Source organism: Coptis chinensis, chromosome 2 (assembly GCF_015680905.1).
Source record: "Coptis chinensis isolate HL-2020 chromosome 2, ASM1568090v1, whole genome shotgun sequence".
NCBI classification, from domain to species: domain Eukaryota; kingdom Viridiplantae; phylum Streptophyta; class Magnoliopsida; order Ranunculales; family Ranunculaceae; genus Coptis; species Coptis chinensis.
Genome location: NC_141457.1, coordinates 61527305 through 61549664, shown reverse-complemented (window position 1 = coordinate 61549664; position 22360 = coordinate 61527305). Strand labels below are relative to the sequence as shown.

Sequence of the window (22360 nt, the reverse complement as noted above, 5' to 3'; positions counted from 1 at the left end):
AAGACATTCAACTAATTCAAATTGTTTATTAACAAGCAAATGCACAACTTCTAATACTAAAACATTCAACTTGTAAATGTTTATTAATTTTGGAGTTCACTAACTAAAGTTTAAAACATGCATATTCATAACACATTCAACTAATTCAAATTGAAAACAAGTAGAACATATAGTAAGCTCAGGGACGTTAGAAAAAGTTGAGACGTCCAACTATAAAGCTTTCGAGAAAAAATATGGGCCCTTACAAAAATATGAGATCCTAATGTGTAAATTGATTGATTCTGTGTGCCAGACTATAGTCTTGTAATATCAGAAACCCCAGATGTACAAATTTGTAAGATTCAAATACACACAACAAGAAACAAATCCATAGAAGAAACAAAACAAGATGTTTTCATTCATTTCAATTCCACATCACCCAAGTCCTAAACAACAACACTACCACTACTACTTACTATATTAAACTCTTCTTTCACATTCAGAAATCTAAAAACATAAAAACAACCCCAACATTACATAAAAACTAAACTTCCACCGTCACAACAAGAAAACCCCAACATCAGGCTTTCTTGGGTGACCTAGTTCCTTTGCCAGGAGACTTAGGAGCCTTTTCAACCTTGTCAGCCTTCTCATTCTTCTTTGGTAACAAAATAGGATTAATATTAGGCAAAACACCACCATGTGCAATAGTTACACCAGCAAGTAACTTCCCCAATTCCTCATCATTCCTTATTGCCAACAAAACATGCCTTGGTATAACGTTTCGAGATAAAGAACTTAGTATAACGTCTCGAGATAAAAGAACAATAACTCAACTTAGCTCTCAAAATTAGTACAAGGTCATTTCTCAACATATATACTAAAATAAGCCAACAATGCCGCACTATTCAAAATTCAAACTCAACTCTTAAATGGAAGCATTACACATAATCTAGGACTTAATAATACACATTCAATTAACGTCAATGGGAAACCACAAGAAAGACTTCCACCTAATATATCATCAATTAATGATTAACCCGATACAAATATTAACTCGATTCAATTAACGCCCAACAACGCCGCACAAAGATATTAATAGAAACACAATCTATAACGTCAAATTAGTCTAGCAAATTACAAGCAATAATGTCGCACAAAGATCACAACACTTCATACAAACTTAATACAATTTACGTACACTTCATACAAACTTAACATTTTAAAATTGGTGTTGAAGCGTGTTTACGTGTATTTGGTTGGTCGATGCATGAACAAACTCACTTTGAAACTACGGCATAAAAAACTATGGCATTGTATGAACTACGACATTGTTTTTAACCAAACACAATGTACAATGTATGAACAAACACCTTGAACACTCAAACTACAATGTATGAACAAACTACAATGCATAAAAAAACTCACTTTGAAAGCAAAAAACTCACTTTGAAATTGGTGTTGATAGAAGAGCTTGAGGTGGTTTCAGATAATCACCGAACTCACTAATGGTGGTTAGTAAAACATTGTTTAGTTGATTGACGAATTGGGATCGAGATCGAGCAGTAATTGGGTGGGTTTGATCGAGATCGAGATAAAGAATCGAGAGTGATGGAAACAAAGAATTGAAACAGAAATCGCGAGTTTGATTTTGTGGATTTTTGGTCGAGAGAAATCGCGGAATTGAGGGTTTGAAGGACGAAGGGTGGTAGCCGGTTTTCCGGTTTCTTGGGTATTTGGTTGGGGGGTGTATGATTCGAAGTTGCGCCCAACACAATGGGTATACCCCGGCCCAACTCGGGGTCGGCCCAACACAATATGGGGTCTAGCCGTAACAGGACCCTTTTTCTTTTACTCCAAACTGATGTCATGTGTCCTTCCGTTTTTTTGACAAATGTGGAGGTTTTAGACCAATTAACTCTAAAATAAAATTATGTAGTTTGCAAGAATGTATTATTTCAGTGATTTTTGGTGCTCTTTTTTATTAGGTGAGGTACCTCTACTTCAGAAATTTGTAGGCATGTTTTGGTAGCCACTCCTATAAACTTGTCATTCAATATTTCAATCACAAAATCAAAGTACTTGATTCATAAAAAACATTTTGCTCCATGGGACTAAACAAAGACTGAAGAGGGTATTGATGTACATATGAAGAGGGTACATTGTTATCACAGTGATTGAAGAAGGAACTGAAAATCTAAATCAAAAACACTTCTGAGAAAATAATTTACGAACTAAAAGGAATGTTTGCTGTGAACAACTATCTTAAAAGAACTCTAACAAAACAACGCTGCTATCCATCCTCACCATTTCCAACTGAAATTATCTATTTCTAAATGCAAATTTACTTTCACATGCAACTTTTCTCAGTTTTAGCCATTGTTTTCCATCCTCAGGTCTTCCACCTGCAAGTAAACTTGGTGTTAAACTCAAGACTCTGAGGCATTACACTAAAAACACCATATAGTTCAAAATGGGGGTTAAAGTTTGAGTAAAAAAAGTAGCGTGCAAGTAATTCTGAAACTAAAACAGAAATAAACAGGTGATCATACCTATTTGCAAATGTTGCAGAATAAAAATTGAAACAGTAAATTCTGGAAACACATTAAAGAATATTTTGTTTAAATTCCTCTACAGTTAAGGAGAAAAAAATGAAAGTCCAAAGTCCAGACCAACTTAACATCTGCTACTTGTAGCAACAGAAAGGATAGCTCGTAGCTGGTTTCTGGACCATGACAAACTAACTCGATGATCATTTTAAGCGTTAAAATAAGCAGTGTGATGCAACAACAATCGTTAAATGACCAATGAGTTAGTCATAGTCCAGAAGGCCTATTCCTTTTGTGCCAACAAAAATTTCAGGGCCTTTGATTTTTTATGTCCATTTGAATTTAAGTAGGTTCGAATGCAGCACGTCTCAAATCAGCATCTTGTTCGGCAACAGCAGCGATTTCCATCAATGTCATTGCAGAATTGTATTAGACTTCATAACTACCTTTCTTGAGAAGAATAGCAAAACACAAAAGCGCCCTCGACTCCGTAATGCTTTTGCAAATTGTCGAATTCCCTTTAGCTAAATGCCATAAGGCTCTTGTTGCCATCGCCTTCATCATAGTTTTAGATGCAGGGTCTTCGGATTCTCTCCCTTTAATACTATTCCCATACATAGAAGACATGCTTGAGTGATGATTATAGGTATGCTGGTTATTCTGCTTCACACTCCCACCATTGCTCTTCGTGATTGTTCACATTATTCTGTTGTTGCTGTTGTTGTTGTTGTGGTGGTGGTGGCCTCGAATTGGTCTTGGGCATGTTGGTTGCCATGGTAGTGCCAAATACTCAGCTTCACAGAGGTGGAGGAACAATATTCTGGTGTCGTTGTCGCCGTGTTACATAGTTATCTTCAGTCATTGAATTGAGTTTTATACACAGTATTTCCAATGTATATTCGTAATATTACGTGAACTTCTCAGACCTCATACATTTGTATACACAACATCCACGTTGAATAACTTGAACAATTAGTGTACTTTCTTACTCTTCTACAGGTAAACAATATAATGCTCCTCAAAGAATTTAATAGTAGCAATCCTTTTTGTACATCATGATGCTGATAATCAAAATATCCTCTTTAAATGTAGACCTGCTCATGCCCTATTAGAAGTCCGAAGTCCGAACACCAATCCTCTGCAAACCAGACTTCTTACTTCCTCTAGTTCCTGTTAATTCTGATTCAATAGATCTCGTTTCCTAAATTGATAGCCATATGCAAATTCATCATTTCATTTCAACCTCTTTGTGCACCGCAATCAATGTTACACCTGTCTTATTTTAATGTCAAACTGCCTAAAGTTTGAATAATTAGTGATGGATATTCTGTTTGTGGATTTGTGGTTCTTATTTTAACGATTCCAGGAATGGAAGTCAGCATCCCATCACACCTAAGCTACCACAGCAGTAGGACTGGCACCTACAGGTTTATGGGCAACAAAGACACTACACCAGAAATGGCAAAAAATGACGGTTAAATCCGTCCTAAATCGAGATTTGCGACGGGATATGATGTCCCAGACTCCATCGCGAATAGCCCTGTCGTTAATATTAACGACGGAAAAAATCATAGTAAGCTTAATTAGAATTGCGACGGGCTTGAGACCGTTTTTCCCATCGTTACATATAGGACAATCAAAACCGCCGTATATTTGCTTTACAATGGAACTGTGTATTTTCAAAATTAGAACTCAGCCAACCGTTGTAAATTTGTGTCCTAAATTTAGTACATGCATTTCCGTCGTATTTCATTTTTGGAAGTCAATTAACGACAATGTTCCCTGTCGTATTAGTTTAAAGTAGTTTTTTTAATAATTTTTTTTTGGGTAGAATCAATTTTTCCTGACTCTTGCTACCTGATTTAAGGTTTCTCAGATTATAAAATCAATTAGTCAAGCAACATACTAAAACAACACATTTCAAAAATTGATATACATTGATTACTTCCAATTTACAATGTTTTCAAGCTTTTGATTGCCAACAACTAGGCTTTCAAAGTATACAAGGAAAGAATAAGAACATAAAAGAAAAAACAATTTGAAATTTGAAATTTGAAATTCCTATCTTCATCGCATTTGCACATTTTGTTCTTTCATGTGAATCACATAGCCTTTCATAACGGTAAACATCCTTGGGAGTTTTCTAGAGATGGAACAATTAAGCAGCTAGCCTAAGTAGAGGCAAACAACACGGCAAGAGCATTATCAGTCCGACGCCACTCCACACAGAGAAGTGAGTTCACCAGAGTTGACTTCGGTTCGTTCGAATAAAACTAGAAGTTGTTGGACAAGACTACTTATGGCCAGATCAATAAATAATATAATACTCATGCACATAAGGAGTACGAAAATAAAGTCGTAGTTAAGTTATAGTTAAGTTATAGTAGACAACCTTGCTTTTGGTCTGCCAAAATCCAATTTCCCCTGGTAGAGCTAGCCCAGCATGAGCAGAACTTGCAGGTATATCTTAGTTGTTGATGCACCTTTACATAAGATAACCATAATCTTATATGTGTCATTTCTAAGTTAAGTACCTGCATCTTGATATCTTTCCTCTGTGATAGCTGTATACAAACTCCTAATCAAATGAAGTTTCTCTACAAGTAAATTCGTGCCTTCCTCAGCACTGAACAAGACATAAACTCGTGGCTTAAAACATTGGGGATTAAACCTAAACAGCAAAACGAAGAACAACAGGTAAAAAAATCCCAGGCCAACTTCTACCAACATCTGTTCCATGAGATGAAAGACAATTGTGGTCATATGCCTTTGAGAACATGAACACAAGCTATATACATTGTTTTTCTTTTACTTGAAACTCATATTCATATAGAAACATATGGGACAATCTCTTTATGCTAATCCATGCTAATTTAAGGAAAATATTGCTAAAAGCGGACTAAGTTGGCCGCATGCGCAACATTCTTGGTCTAAATTATTTGGTCAACTACAACTGATGTGTCTCTTCTAAAGCAACACTAATGGATAGAATGGTTCAATTCAAAAACGCCCAGTTACAAAAATTAATATCATCAGTGGAATATGACTTCTAATCTCTAGGAAGCGAATGTAAACAACGAGGCTATCTGAATTATATATCATTCATTTTATCTACAGATGTCATCTCCACATCATATACGAGTAGTAGAACTAGTTCTTCTGCTTCCCTTTTAACTAAGTGCTACAAATTGTTATACTATATTTTTCAAACATTTTTTTTCTGAAAATGAAACATGGAAGGCTTTATTGTGTATTGGTATTGGATGATATTAGTTACAAAGGAGCTCACTAAGAGAGAAATAATAAAAGAAACGACAATTTAAGTAGCAAAACAACAATATTCTTATTGAACACAAATTGATCATTCCACAACTCCTAGAATTAATATACCAGAATCTCATTTTAGTGAGTAAATATTTAATATTCACTCCCATGATTAGCCTCCCCCGAAATGAGAAAATATTAAACTATGTCTCATACTGCCGCTATTGATATTTTTTTAAAAAGTAACCAGTTTGATACTGGAACATAAAATCCAAATTCCTATCCCAGTTCACCTTCATACCTTGTGCAGCCCATGACTGAACCAAATTTGAAGAAGAGTGACTAAATCAAAAAGGAACTGGAAGGGGAACTAAAGGATTAAGTATATGAAACATCTTGAAGAAAGAAAGGAAATAAATGAGCTAGCCTAGTCTAGGTGTTTGGCAAAGGGAGAAGTCCCTGTCTACAAAAGAAGTTGTATGCAAGTGACTTAGAAAACACTAGGTCAAAATGCATCTTACGAACTTAATCGCTATGAGCAACCGAAACACGATTGATACCTATCCAATGATACATGGCAGCAGTAGACACCAGCAACGACACCAGTAGCATCATGCAGCAGCGACAAGCAGGCACCCAACAACGACACCACTAGCAGCAGCAGGCACCAACAGGTTTATGGCAGCAACACCAAGCAGCAGCAGCAGGCACCACCACCCTCACACACTCACATACACACACACACACCAGCTAGCAGTACACTCACATTACCACATGCACACACTCACACACTAGCTAGCAGCACACTCACATCACCACATGCACACACTCATGCACTAGCTAGCAGCAACACCTGGAAGCTGCAGCTGCAGCAATACCCGCATCACCAGTCCAGTACCACCACAAAATGAGAAAGAAGTTTACGCAAGTAAACAGAAAATCCAATCGACCACTTAAATAAAAAATGATAACACGAACCAATTAATGGTAAACAAGTTGATAACTAAACAACTTATAAATGACAAGGAAAACATTCATCTCAAGGAGCAATGGCGAAGATGCTTATAATGTTTTTCTAAAAGAAAAAAATCACTCAAAGAGCATATAACTAAGATCTTTATTGCATCTAATAAACAGTCTCGCCAAGAAATCAACACACATCCATAGTTAACTCACCTAAGATCCACTAGCGCTTTCCTCACTAGCCGAATCCCAATGTGTTCTTAAGAACTTTAGGCGCAAAACTACCATTGTACTTCCAAACCAACAAGGCGCGAGAGTACCACTAAATTCTCAGAGTAGAAAGCAAAAAAAAAAAAAAAGGAGTAGTAAAGTTACAAAATCAGATGGTTTTATTCCCTCGTTGCATTTTGACTTGACAAATAAAAGTTGCAAACATACCGGATAAGTCGAGAAATGCCTCAGCATCAGCTACCTGTTCTCTAGGCGTTTGAACTATAAACCAACAACAAAATTCAACATATTAGCCAAAAAAATGACATAAGGACGCCACCCCCATCAAACAGAGCCCACACACTTCCTCTTCTCATTCTTTTACAAACATTGTCTGCTAGGATGAGAGTCATTTGTGATTTCCAAATCCTCTCACTTACAGATTCAGTGAAATGATGTTCTAAATCAGATTTACCTCGCACTTGATGTACATGACAGAATTCCATTATATATATACAACGCCAATATGATTAAACCTTGCCGCTATTGTGTGAAACTCGAAACTGACATGAAATTACAAACCCCAAAATCAACGAATTACAAACCCCAAAATCAATTTGAGAGAACCAGCAACTAAAGATTCCAATTTTTGAAGGAAAAGAATTGAAGTAATCAAAAGTGGCTGGTTTCAACATTGATATGAACACACATTGAAACAAAAGATATCAAAACTAACTATAATTCTCAATCGAACAATACTAGACAATATCAATAACTTGTAATCTATCACTGTAAAGAAAAAAGCGAAGCTCAATACTTATACAAGAAACAAACTATACAAAACCAAAAGCAGGAAGAAAAGAAACTAGACATCGATTATAATAATAAAGAAACATACTTTAAGTGGAAAACTAATGTTAGAAGTTCAAAAAACATACCTTCAAGCAACTAAAATTTCGAAAAATAAATAAAGGCTTTGGGTCAACAAAGATCATTCGATGATTTACAGGCATGTTCTGATTTACAACTATATAATTATTGTTTGGTTTACGACACAAGTATGTTGAGGCTCTTGACTCATTATGTAATTGGCACTAGTTCGAGTGAGCTAGATAGTATCCGAGCTATACTGAGCTTGAGTATCTCAGTTAGTCTACTGTTGTAGGATGGTAGTCGATGAGTTTCAATATTTTCAAGTTCGAGTGTTCGACTTGTTTTAGACGTACAGGATTTAAAATATGCTCATACTCTGCGTATATCATAACACAGTCGAGTTGAGTTTGAGCGAGCTAACAAAGGGGCCAAGCTTGAGCAGCTCTACTAATTTACAGAACCCATAAACACACATGCCCAACTAGATATAGCATAAAAAATCAATACTTTATTTCATTAACATTAACAAACAATTATTCCTAGTAAAAATACCAATCATTTAACAAATCTGGCATGGCATAAGAGCATTTTCTGAAACATAAGTGGTCTTATCAAGAAGCGGCAGGAGAAAAAGTGTCAAAACACCTACAATACAACAAGCAACACTGAAACAAAAAACAAATAAAAAAATGTATTAGTAATCCTTTGGTAAACACAAAGACAGAAGAAGAAATACTCTATTGTAAACACAAAAATAAAATAACAAAGAAATGAGAAAATAATCAAAATTGAAAAACTAGGAGAGACAAAAATTACATTTGAGAAAGCATTCACAGCACCATGTCTCCTTCGCATCTGAACGCACCACCACCAAACAAAAGAAAACGATCTCTTGAGAAGAGGGTTTGGTGAGAAGAAGATGGGATGAGTAAGGGTTTAGGTTTTGAGTTAAGTGTTGGATGATAGAGAAAAATTTAAGGGTTTTAAAATGGTTCTTCTATTCCGAATCAATCCCCATGAGAGAAGAATACTTCTGCACCCAAATCAAGGGATTATTGGGAGGCTTCAGCAGAAGATGAGTTTTTAGGTTGAAGTGAAGCAAATCACGGGACCAAAGAAAAGGGTATTTTGGGTTGCGACGGAAAATGCTGAAGTTTAAGAAGTTGAGTTTAGTGTTTTTTATTAAGACAGGTGTTTTCGTACCAAATCTTTGAAGAGTCCTACACTTTGTACCTGCGACGGGTTTTGAAGGATGTACGACCGGAATACAAGTCGTTAATTAAGGACGGTAGAATTAGTCTTATAGGTTCGTCCTTAATCAACAATTCTGGTGTAGTGAGAGATTCAACACATCAGCATGGTTATGGATATAACTTGGAGACTTTGAAAAGCAATTTTGTGCCTCGTTATGCCTCCCAGCCTTCAAAAACGCTTCAATCATAAGGACAACTACAGTAGTAGATGGAAACTTCCTATCCGTCACTGCTTTCAGAAAACTGATAGCATCATCCCCAGTCCCAGACTTGGAGATACGATCAATAAACAGTTCAAGAAAAGGTGGGAAACCATGACCCTTCATCAATCCAAGAAGACTCAGTGCTTCATTGAAACCTCCCTGAACCAATTAATAAGCTCTAAATCAACATTTTGTATGCTAAATGGCGAGGTCGTAATTGGTGTTGACCAACCATCTCAGAAAGAAAGTTGTATGCATTTGTGGCTTTCCTCTTTCGGCAAAACCCCTTCAACACTTCTTTAAAAGCATGACCAGCATCTGTGCCCCACCCCAACCTCTTCTACCATTGTTCGGAAGGAATATGACGCGCTTTTGGCATTACCAGCTAAGCATTGCCCATAAATCAAAGAAGTCCATGTCTTGGAATCGGGAAGTTCCCAGAAGCTTTCATCTCACTTATCATCAGAACAGCTTCACCTCTATCAACACTACCAAGATGAAAGATAATTTTATTGTAAACTTCATTGGTAGGTACAAATCCACCTTTTTCCATGGCCTTAAGGATCGTACCACATTCCTTCAATCTGTTAACACTGATCAGTGACTTAACAACCATGTCAAGAATAGACGTTGTCAAGCTATTTCCGCCATTAGTGAAAGTCTCCACAACTCTAGAAAACAATTGCATGTTCAACTCTTTACTCCACATAACAGCCTTTCGCAAGAGGAAAATGCCATCCTGAACGGGAGGCTTATCTGCACTACCCATCTTGTACTCATACAACTCCACAACATCCTCAATAAGTCTCCTCTTACAAAACAACCCCATTACAAAAAAATACGTATTCATCTCCATTTCATAACCAAATCCCTGCATTTCCTCAACGATTGTTACTCTATCCTGTAACTCACTTTTGCCTTCTTTAATTCAGTTTATTTTCCCACTTCTATTTCCTTAGTAACGACTCATATACTTACATGAATAAGGAAGCCATCTTGGTAGCATCTTAGTCTCAGACTCTCAGTAAGGCTATAGAAGGACTGGCTAATAGTTTTTCGTGTCTTACGTTTGCTCATGTCTATGCAGAGACATATACAGAAGCAGACACCTAGCTAGTCTTGACTTGAATCAAGACCGTAATTACTTCTTACCTCCTCATGATGAGCAACTTCGCAACTTTGTAAAAGGGACAAAGAAGGTAAAGTCTACCTCTAATATAATTTTAAAGCAGCTGGCCTTCCTAACCCTAACAAACTTGTAGCACTAAAAAGGAAAAGAAATAATTCCTGTCCAAAATTACCAAAGGATTTGGCTCTTGGTGTAGGATTTTACATGCAGAACAGGTTTGCCAATCAGAGATGCACTCGATTATCATATAGTATCCAATTTATTTCTAGTACATAACTGAAAATTGATGCAACAGTTAGTAAACAAACGACTAACCCAATAAGTTCAATCAATATACACTGCTCACAAACTCATTGTTCCGAAAAAAAAAAAAAAACGGCTTAATTTGGCTAATAATGAATTTAGAATAGTAACATGTCTTAAAAACCATGAAAATGGAAAAAAATGATTCATTTAAGAGATGGGGCTCGTCTTACAACTCTTTACTTGATTCATATGATCGACGGTGATGGGGGAAGGGCAACCCATAGTCAATTCAAAATTAGTGTGAAACCCTAAACCTATTAATATTGTCAAAAGTAAGCTCATCATTGCACAGCTTTGCAAATCCTAAAATCTCCTCATTTGAAACACGAACTATTTTCCTGACCTACATACACAAAATGTGTGCTTATATGTGAGATCATCATCAATAAATAGCTCATCATTTGAAGCACATGCTCCTTTCCTAACCTACATAAACAGAATGTGTACTTATATGTGAGATCATCATCAATGAATAGATTAAACCCCTTTAATAACCATGCCCGAAATCAAAATACAATAAAATCAGTACTTTGCTTAAAAATTCGTCCAGATCTTCAGCAATGTTTCATGACACAAAATATTGCATCTTTTTTTTGTGTGTGAGAGAGACTTGAAACTTCAATAATGTTGGTAAGGTTATTGCAATAGTAAAAAAACAATCAAAACAATGGCAATCTACATAACCCAACAGTCATCTCGTGTGTTGTGCTCTCAAGCTTCTTTTAAGTTGTACGAGTTAGATGTGACGGCCACAAAGGCAAAGATATATACCAAGGCAAATCAAACAAATGAACAGGTACTACACTACACACTTACCAATGAGGAAGAGAGCATAAGAGTTTTTTGCGCAATGGAAGTTGTTCCAAATTATTTATGAAAATGAAGAAAATATAAACAACTACTCAATTCCACGGGCACGCTTTCTCAAACTCTTGCTGCTCTCTGCAACACAAATCAAACTCATTGGTGTGGTAATACATGCAACCTGCATAAGCATCCATTTCGTCCGGTGCAAGAGCTTTCAATCTGCAAGAATGAACTTGTGTATTTAAGCAAGAGCACCTAAAGCATGTAGCTAATTTGCCGACTTTTTGGTTTACATAGATAAAGAAATCATAAAAACTTTCAAAGAAACAACACTACCAATACAAACAATAAAACCAAACAGGAGGTACTGAAAAAAAAAATAGATAAACAAAAAACAAAGAGAAAAAACCTAGTTGAATCTAATTAAGGCACCATTTTAACAATGGTTTTACTCTCTATGCAGTTTTAAACATTCAACTTTTAACCTATAGCAAAATGGATTTCTTAAGCACTTTATACTTAATCTACCATTCTTGATACTAACATCTAACTCTAACTTCTAAAAGTAAGCAAAATAATTGTTTACTAATTAGAAACAAAATCATACCTTTCTTCTTTTTCTGGCATTTTTCAGATCATTCTATTCTTCTTCTTCAGAGATATTTTGAGAGAAAGAGATTTGAAAGATGTGTCAAGAAGTAACACTGAACAAAGATGAGATGAAGTTTTTGGGGCAAAATTCGGGACTTTTGTTTTGTTTTATGTTTTTGTTTTTTCATTGGTTTTAATACGGTGAGAATAATGAACAATTGAAATTAGGAAAAGTGGGCCTAGATTTACTTTTTTTTCTGTCGAATTATTGGAAAATCTGATGTGTCAGTCTCAGAGAAAAAAGGAGAGCTGACGTTGGTCACTGGGAGCATTCTCAACTACTCAGTATTCATGGTCTTTGATATTCAAAATTGAGGAAGCATCTCAATTTCGACAAGCTTGGGTTGCAATAAGTTTTCATCGGGTTGGGCTTATGTTGGAAAGTAAAAGCCCAACTTAACAGGTTGGGCTTGGGTTGGAATGTCAGATAACTCGAGGAATTCGAACTCGATCATAAATATGAACAAATCTCATATTTCGACATTTGCTTGCTTTGTTTCCTTCATAGGTTTTTATTATGTGAATCACAGTGATTTCAATTATATATGAATATCATTGATTTTGAGAAAGATATAGACAAATTTCTTGTAAATTCCATGCTAACAATACTTTAATAAATTAAAAAAAAAATTATTCAATTTTTGTCAAAAGAGAAAAAAGCCCGAGTAAAGCTTGGGTTGATATGTTTCCACTTGGGCTTAGGCTTAGGTTGGTAATCCAAAATCCGACGCCGGCTCGAGACCTCGAGTTGAATTGATTGAAAAATGGGTTGGGCTCTAGTTAGACCTCAACCCGCCCGAGTTGCACCCGTAATTTGGGCATTTCTTCAACTTGTTTAAAAAACGGAGGAAAGAAAGAAAAAAAAATTGCAAAGGAAAACGCGCGTGAACAAATTCAAAAATATATTTCCGTTAAATATTACCACAAAAAAAGGTCAAAGTCAGGTACACATTTTTCTTCTTCTTCTTCTTCATTTTATGATTCATCTCATTTCTTAAAAAATATAGCTTAATGGACCATCAACAACAAACAATATTGAGATTATTAGTAGAAAAAGGACCAAAAGAAGGAGAAACCCTAGAAAGAAAACCTGGGTCCACAATTCGAATCGGTAGAGTAGTTAAAGGTAACAACTTTACTATTAAAGACGCAGGTATATCCTCAAAACACCTTGTAATTGAGTTTAAGAGTGGTAGTTGGGTTATACGTGATCTTGATACTTCAAATGGCACTTTGGTAAATGGTAATCAGATTGAAGGGGGTAAAGAAGTTGGTATTAGAAATGGTGATTTCATTAAAATTGGGGAGTGTACTTCTATTAAGGTTTGTATTGATGGGGCAGTTGAAGAGGGAGTGAAGGGGGTGAAGAAAGTTGATTTTGATAAGAAAAATACAAGACGTGGGGCGGCCCAGAAGCTGGATTCTAGTGTTGGTGTTGTTGTTGGGGGTGTAGAGAAAATTGATTTGGTAAATGAGGTTAAGAAAAATACTAGACGTGGAGCGGGCAGTGCGAGTGGTCAAGAAGCTCAGAAACCAGATTCTAGTGTTGCTGATGTTGCGAACATTGATTTGGAAAGTGGGGTTGGTCAGTTTAAGCAAAATACTCGACGAGGGGTGGCTGGTACAAGTGGTAAAGAAGCTCAGAAACCCGATTCTAGTGTTGTTGATGTTGGGGATGTGGAGAAAGTTGATTTGGAAGGTGGGGTTGGGCAGTCAAAGCGAGATACAAAACCTGGGGCAGCGGGTGCAAGTGCTAGAGTAGTTGAGAAGGAAGAGATTCGAGATTCTAGTGTAGTTGGGGAGGAAATTGCGGTTGAAAGTGGGTTTTTAAGGAGATATCCTACTCGTCAAGCGGCAAAGGAACAATGTGTTCCTGAATTTAGTTTAGTTTCTCTTGCTAAAAATCAGAAGGTTCGTGGGAAGTCAAAGATCAATGAGTCAGACAATGTGGGTTCTGTTGTTGAGAATAGAGGTCGGCGAGGGCGTCCAAGAAAGGTTATTGTATCAAAAAATGAAGGTTTGGAGTCTGATTCAGTTGCTGTTTCGGGGTTGCAGATACTTGGTGATGACAAGGAGTCAGAAAGTCCCAATGATTTACAAGGTGAGTCTTCTCAATGTGCTCCAGCTTTTGAATCTGAGGCTCAGAAGAAGGGTAAAACTTTTGATGAATTAAAAAGTATTCCTGATGTCAATAGGAAATGGATGCCAAAATTAGACCTAGAGAAAATGACTTTGGGTGAATATTTTGACTATTTAGAGGTTTTTTTGCCCAAACAAATATGTGAGGACAACGAAAAGATTTGTGCAAGCATGAGAGAACAAGCTAAGAAATTTAAACAGTTTATGATAGAGCAGCAAAGTGTGCAAAAATAAATCTCCTTTATCTTAAGATTTGCCAAAGAATCATCATATGATCTTTGAAGGTGATATGGTGACACTTTTTCGTCTTGGACAAAGATGGTATGCTGCTCAATGCTTCTAGTTATTGGCTTTGTACACGCCTGGCCTCAGTTAACGGTGAGTTTTTCTAGTATATTTTGTTCAGATTAGTTACTTTTTACCTCTTAAGCCGGAGAATTATGTATATGGATGTAATATTTTGTTTGCCTGATGAAATCTAATCAATAAATGTTCTTGTAGTTCGTTACGGAATCAAAATCTATTGTTATTATGAGTCATGAGATTTGATAATATGAGAGTAGCTACTATTTTAGTAATTTAAGGAATGAGAAGCACTTTATTACTTAATGGTGGGTGGAATTGATCTTGTGCCATGTTCTAAACCTGAACTAAAGAATTCTACCCGTTTTAAGATTAGGAAAACTCAAACATGTATGATACGTTGATTTCATATCTTGTGTGAGTACAACTGGAACTTCTAATGTAATGTTTGTTTAACAAGATGACCAGTGTTGATGAAATTGATAAAGACATCTGTTTTTAATGCCTGCTTCACTTTTTCTTTACTTTTTTATCATTTTTACTTATTTATTTTTTATTCATCTATGGGCGTATATATCTTCATTTCATTTTAAGCTGACACATTTAAGTTCTCTATGGATTCATTTATGAAACAACTTTAAGAAAATGAGAGTACTGAATCCTTACCTAATATTGAATGTTTTAAAGATATATTATGTGTCTTGCTAGTGCTTGTAGTCTTTTAGTTCAGATTATTATTTATGCATAGAGAATGTTCTGATAGAACCTAATGAAATGCATGTTCTTAAAGTTGTTTTAACGATGCAATCTCTGTACTTATTGTGAGACATGAGAGTATGAGACTAGCTGCCGGTCTAGGACTTAAGAGATGAGAAACATTATATTGTTTGAATCTTTGTGGAGTTGATGTTGTGCGAAACTGAGTTACGTAACCTTAACCATTCAATGATGGGAAAAAGAAACATCTGTATGATAGTTTGCGATCATCAGCTCGCGGAATCTTGCCTTGGTCATAAAAGATTTTGTTCACACTCGCCAAAGCTATAGACAAGTTAAACAAATCCTTATGGTGTATAGACAAGTGGGTCCTATTCGATCAGTTGATCACAATCAGAGATCTCATTAGGTTAATGCTCTCACTCAGAGCCAAAGCTCCTCTTCAGTTAAAACCGCTGCTGTAGGTCCCTAGTGGACTCTTGATGCATTGAAAGAAAAGAAAGGTGGGGTGTCTAGACAAGAAGTGCCCGATGCAGGAAGGATTGGTGACACAGCTTTGCTAGACTTCGTGATCAAATCTATTGAAGATTACACTGCAGAGTGCAGTAGAAAACTCCACTTAACTATTACAGATCACAATCCATTAGATTACTGGGGATTCACTTACTGGGCAAGACACGGATGCCAGATGTGTAAGTTGTGCCGGCCTTAGGTATCAATCCATATGCAGTAAGTGATTCTTGTGGGTTGAATGTCTACTGTCACATGAGTATATATATATATATATATATAATCATAAGTCAACTTTGTAGGATGAGATATCCTACTCGTCACATGAGTATATATATATATATGATCGGTAAAATGTGATGTGTCTGTATATATATAATCACAAGTCAACTTTGTAGGATGAGATATCCTACTTGGATACAACAAAGGGAAAGACAGATACAATTTCGATACTAGAAAAAAAAGAAAACTACGACTACTAGAGAAAACTAAAACAAATGGATGCAATCATGCATGGCCGAGCAAGGCCCCATCTGAACATAACATCCCCAAAATATGTATCTGTCCACTCCTAAAACTTTGACCAATGAAAAACGAATCCCTTGACTGCTACAGTCTTCTGTGCCACCACACATCCATCAAAGTATCTCCTGTTCCTTTCCAGCCACACAAAGCCCACACGATAGCAGAAAGTAAGATGCTCCATACTCTGCATCCCTTTGGAGAATGAACACTAAGCACCCAAGAGCTCAACAAATCTTTCATTGACCAAGGAACAACCCAATACACCCCAGAGTGGCTGACAAAGTCCCAAGAAAAAGGACTATGAATGAGAGTATGACTTATTGACTCCCCATCAGCCATACACAAAGGACAAAAGTTAATGATTATTTTATTTTTCCTAATGAGATTGTTTATGGTCAAAATATTATTATGGGTCGCACACCTAGGGCTGTTCTCGGTTCGGTTTTTACCGGTTCCTATAGAAACCGTAGATCGAACCGATATACTCGGTTTTCTAAAAGTCTAAACTGAAACCGAATCGAACTTGAACAAAAACCGAGATGAAACCGAACCGAAGATGTTTGGTTCGATTGTCGGTTTCAGCCTTCTATCAAGCTTCAAGCCTATACGGGTTTATTGATCACCAACCAAGTGAATTTTAATAAATATATTAAATAGTATTGATACCAATTTAGGCATATTGACAGGTTATAACACCAATTACAAGAAGTAAGTATTCAAGTGCTCAATAACATGAACCATTTAGCCAAAAAAAATAAAATAGTAATAAAAAAACTTAAAAATTTTCATATATGTTTAGCACCTGGTTCGGTTTGGTTTATATTGGTTAACTAAACCAATATAAATCGAACCTAACCATTCGGTTTTGCCTTTTGAGAACTGGCAGCCGAACCGAGGAAGTAAAAAACAGTTAATTTCACCCAGTTCGGCTCGGTTAAGTTTTTTGGTTTTTTTAACAGCTCTATGCACACCAAATGAAAAAAGAAATGAAACAAGAGATCTTTGTTGACCAAATAAAAGAATTAGGAAAGTCTGGAATCATGACCCCTCGGGTGTTAGCTGGTAGATGAGAACACAAAGAAAAGTAGAAATACTGGGCTGAGAATTTACCATTCTTTTCTATAGTCCAGTTCCGACGATCCCTATCCGGTCTCACAACAGGAATCACCTCCAGCATAAGCGTGAGGGCGACAATGCTCACAATATCTCGATCAGTCAAGTGAACATGAATCCCCAAATCCCACCCAAGATTACTGTTATTTAGACGCATGAAATCACAAATGGGGCGATTTTTAAAAACTGAGATGGCATAAAGGCTCGGGAAAAACAAGAATAACGGTGTCTCTGCTACTCATCTATCCTCCCAAAATTCTACTCTTGTCACCTAAGATGTACGTGATTTCTCTTTGAAACTCCACAAGACCTCTCTGAATACTCTTCCAAGCCCCACACCCATAAGGACCCGAATTCCAACTGCTATACCAACCTAGATTGGTCTCCCCAAATCTGGATTTGATCACATGCCTCCAAAGCCTCTCACTTTCTTCCCTAAATCTCCAAAGCCGATGCACATAAGGGCAGAATTAAACTCACGAATACTCTGCAAACCCAGACCCCCGTTCTTCGACATACAAACAATATTCCAGTTAACAAGATAATACCTATGATTTTCCTCCTTGTCATCCCATATAAAAATAATGATCCTTTCAACCCTTTTGACCACGCTCTGTGACATCCTAAAAATGGACATAACATAAACCGGAGGGCTCGAAAGAGAACTCTTAATCAAAATCACTCTCGCCCCTCTCGAAAGGTACCGCCCATGCCACCCTTCAAGTTTCTGACGGAGGTTCTGCTCTATAGGTTCCCACATAGTAGCAGAGACTTGTGTCGAGCATCAAGAGGAAGCCCAAGATACCTCAAGGGTAGAGATCTGGCAGAGCACCCAAAGGCTCCAACCATCCTATCAACATCGCTCGTGTCAACCACCCCATACACTTTACTCTCCCATACTCACCCTAAGCCCTGAGATCACCTTAAAGCAACAAAGAATCCCACGAAGGAATCTAAGCTGTGAGAGGTCCCTATGCAAGAACACCACAATGTCATATGCATATTGCAGATGAGAGACGAGAACTCGGTCCTATCTCACCCTAAAACCCTCTATAAAGCCGAGCTCATTAGCTCTACTAATCATTCTACCCAAAACCTCCACATGAGTATATCTATAAGGAAGTTCTAAAATAGTAAAATACTAATCTAAACCAGGGTTGAAGGAGCTGGTAAGTCGGGTGGTTTTAGGCCGTAAACACTTTTCTGTGGAGGTACTCGCCCATTTAAAGATGAAGATGATGAACTACTTAGGTTTGTTTGCCAAATTCTTCCAACTTAAACAGAGTTCGAAACCAGGTTAACCCGGCCTTTGATGCCTGGGGATCCTGTCGTGCTACCACCACATGCAACAATCGGTGATTTGAAATTGGCAGCAGATGATACTTTTTTGGAATACTTTTATTGCGGGAGGTAGAAGGGCTTAATTTCATGGGAAAGGATTAGTTGATTACGTTTTATTTGTGAACATTTTAGTCAGGTGCAATCGAGTGGTGATGTACTCTGAGAGTTGCAGTACGAGGGAGGGGCTGATGGTTGGACAGTTAATTGCAGTTATGGTGCCAAGGATGATGATGGGGACTGGGAGAGGATGGTGGCATGTAATATCTGTGAGGTGTGGCAGCACAGAAGGTGTATATGTGTTTAGTTGGAAACCATGTCACCATTGCTCGTGTGCGCTAGGTGCAGCTCCTTACTGATGGAACCACCGACTGAGTATGACATGGGAAATGGAGCATGTGTTAGAGTGCAGACGGTGATCAAACATTGGATCAAAGGCTCTGTGATCGGAAGTAATTCATTGAACAGATTAAAACTCCTTATTGAGGATAAAGAGACAACAGAGCGCATCCTAGCTAGTTCAATCATAATACAAATAGACTACCAAAACAAACAATCTGGTATAACCAGCCCAACAAAGTGAGAGGATCTACTTTTTTCTTCTCTTTGTTTGCTAGGTAAGTGAGAACTGAGCAGTTTATTAATTAAAGAGACGGGAACTACGGAATTGTTAGGGAGGGTAATGACATATATATATATATATATATATATATATATATATATATATATATATATATATATATATATATATATATATATATATATATATAACTCTACTCCACTCCAAGTGTTCAATAAAAATTTCATCCTCTAGAATCAAAAGTGAGTATCGTATCATTTAAATCGCCTTTAACAAACTGCTCCCCTTTTCTCATTGACGTTAACCGCCATACTACTATGATTCTATGGATGAGTACGGAATACAAGCGAAGGGAACAAATATAATAAGTATGCTGTTGAGTCTTTGTAATATAGCACTCCTTACAGCGTGACGCCTAAGATGGGCGAGAACTCCTGAACATAGAAGTGGAGCATGACGCACTAGTAGTGCAGGATAGCGAGACTAAAATGGACTATAAATCTGACAGCTTTGTCTGCAGATATCCAAAGTTAATTGCGCCAAAGTTTCTTTAGGTTGATAAGTTACTGATAAAAATACACCAGCTACGAAGGAAAATTATGAATTGAAAAAGGAGGAAGGTGAATAAACCATTCTGGTCTTTGTTCAAGAAACTGAAGATCCTATTATGGTTGGATAATGGATATCCAGGCCATCAATTTGTCATAGCATATTACTAGAGAATCTGACGGTGAATTTTATGCAAACTACTGCTCATTTGATTTATATTGTAGTAACATGATGAGTTTATCACTATCAGGATTATGTTGACCTATATAATATGATTATTATCATATAAGTCTCTGTAAATTTTCCTGATTGGCAGGCTTTTACATTGAAACACAAAGTGGTATTGTGTGATATAGAGTTTTGATACACAATGATATCAATATGAAACAAACCATATGTAGAAAAAGTTATGCATGACTGTAAGTTGTTGACTTCGTACCATCCAAATCTTACACTAGTTGATAGGTAGTCTCTTTCGTAGTTCCCTGATTTTCTCTGCAACAGAACAGGCCAATCAGATGGCACAACAATTGGAAAGTTTGGATCTAATTAATAAAGATTATGAAAATCTTCTCTGTCCTACATTTGGGATTATCTGACTGCAGCAACACTTTGGTTCAATTTAAATTTGTTGAATTGCTAAATACAGCCATTCATCACTCAAAACATTCGTATAACATCTTCAATCAATACAAAAGTTTGATAGTTCCCATGTTGTACTGATTGAAGACCATATGCTTCTCTTTGGTAAATCTGAGATTGTCTTCAATCTAGTTCATTTGTTAGACTCATTTTCTTGAAGTTGTTTATCTTGTTTCATAGACTACTAAATACAACAATAGAGACTTAGAACTTAAGTATTTACACAAAGAAAAAGCTGAGGCAGACATCCGAACTTTGATATCTCTTGGCCTGCAAAGAATTCTCGATGTGAAAACACAGAGACAAAAGGCTGATCTTTGAAGAAGAAAAGAATGGCACAAGACATTGATGAATTGTTGGGTAGAGAATAGGCCTTTCGTTTCTCTACCACACACAGAGTGAGTAGTCGTTGGTCTCATGAGAAACACTTTTCCCACTGAACCATTGCAAATTTGCAATGGCTATGATTCCTTGGCTTCTTCCTATTATATATAACAACTGTGTACCTCAAATTGGTGCCAGTCCTCAAAATGGAAAACCAGTGGATGCCCACATCTTCTAAAGCGGATTCAAGTTTTAAACGCTCGGATTCTTTTTGGGAGCTAAGCTAATAAACTGACCCAGCATTAGTATCGTCGAGAAACCAAACTGTCATGGCTTTCAAAGGGAGCAATGTAAAGGAGGGAGCAATGTGGAACTTCACATTGCTGTCTTCTTTACTGACACATAATTTCTGATGTACCCAGTTGTTGTAGATAGATACTTGTGTGGGATTGAGCTGCATATTACACCAATGACAATCAAGATAATACTAATTCAATCTAGAAAAAGCGCAAGGTAAACACCAGGTTTGGTTCTAGTTAAAGCTTTCTAAGGCTGAGTTCAATGGTTTTTTATCCCCATAAAAGTGGAGTCAAAAGTAGAGGTTTTATCAATTTACTCTCTATTGAGATACAGAGTACATTTGGCGCCATTGACATCTCGATCTCAAACAGCAACAATGGCTGCCGCTCTTGATCTCTCTCAATAGTGAGAGAGTAGAGAAACCCTCTCCTGCGGGTAAAAACAGTATCTCTCCTTGTCAAATCTCCTCTTCTCACCCTCCCTGGTAGCTTCTCTTTCTTCTCACCCCAGCCGCAATGAAAAAGAAAAAGAAGAAAAAATCGCTCCTTTAAGTGTTCTTGCAACACATAGGATGATCAACATCACGGGTCGTGCACTTCATTGGATTTGGGTTTTGGTTTTCTCCTTTAGTGAAGCCTTCTTTCCCAATTTTGCAGATCGTTTCTTTTTTGAAGACCTTAAATAAGTTAGATCTAGGGTTCTGGTTATATTTTTCAGGTGGTTATTGCTTCAAGCTGGTTCCTTTTGATCTAGTAGCTCACTATCAGAGGCAAAACCATGGGTTCAGCCCTTTATGTCTGTTTCTCTGGTTTGGCTCTATATCTTACTTGACTGAGACCAAGGCTCTCTCTCATTATCTATTCCCTCCCTGGATTGTTGGTTTGGGTAGTAATATGGTCAGGTCACCGCCCCTTTGTAGGGCTCTTGGTGGGGCATTCCTTTATGGGATTGCTAATCTGCCGCTTGTGTCGTGGAGTGTAATACTGCGCGATTTGAAGGCTTTTGAGTCTTTGCTTTGGGAGATCCAACATGGCTTTTGGTTGAGTACGGTTGTAGCTGAATTGGAGAAAGTGGTGGTGGGATTTCCAATGTGGAGTTGCTGCCGGTGTTGGGTGTTAGGTTCAGGTGGAGTT

General features: G+C 37.1%; 1 protein-coding gene, 1 long non-coding RNA gene and 1 pseudogene across 2 annotated transcripts; 1 reads left to right on the top strand and 2 right to left on the bottom strand.

Annotated features, from left to right (window-relative positions):
* Positions 1–9008: 9008 nt before the first annotated feature.
* LOC147516982 (pentatricopeptide repeat-containing protein At3g02490, mitochondrial-like) lies at positions 9009–10300 on the bottom strand (annotated as a pseudogene).
* A 1257-nt stretch (positions 10301–11557) lies between these two features.
* LOC147516981 (uncharacterized) lies at positions 11558–12280 on the bottom strand. The gene is made up of 2 exons (XR_015213778.1): positions 12144–12280; positions 11558–11755 (listed from the first exon to the last, which is right to left on the bottom strand). It is a non-coding gene; the product is annotated as an uncharacterized LOC147516981 (long non-coding RNA).
* A 719-nt stretch (positions 12281–12999) lies between these two features.
* LOC147516980 (uncharacterized) lies at positions 13000–14845 on the top strand. The gene has a single exon (XM_086589426.1). It carries the CDS (start codon positions 13199–13201, stop codon positions 14558–14560), a length of 1362 nt encoding a protein of 453 aa, XP_086445552.1. The 5' UTR covers positions 13000–13198; the 3' UTR covers positions 14561–14845.
* Positions 14846–22360: the final 7515 nt, after the last annotated feature.

Bases quoted from the DNA above. Each gene is read 5' to 3' on its own strand.
- LOC147516980 (XM_086589426.1), top strand. From the start codon at position 13,199: ATGGACCATCAACAACAAACAATATTGAGATTATTAGTAGAAAAAGGA.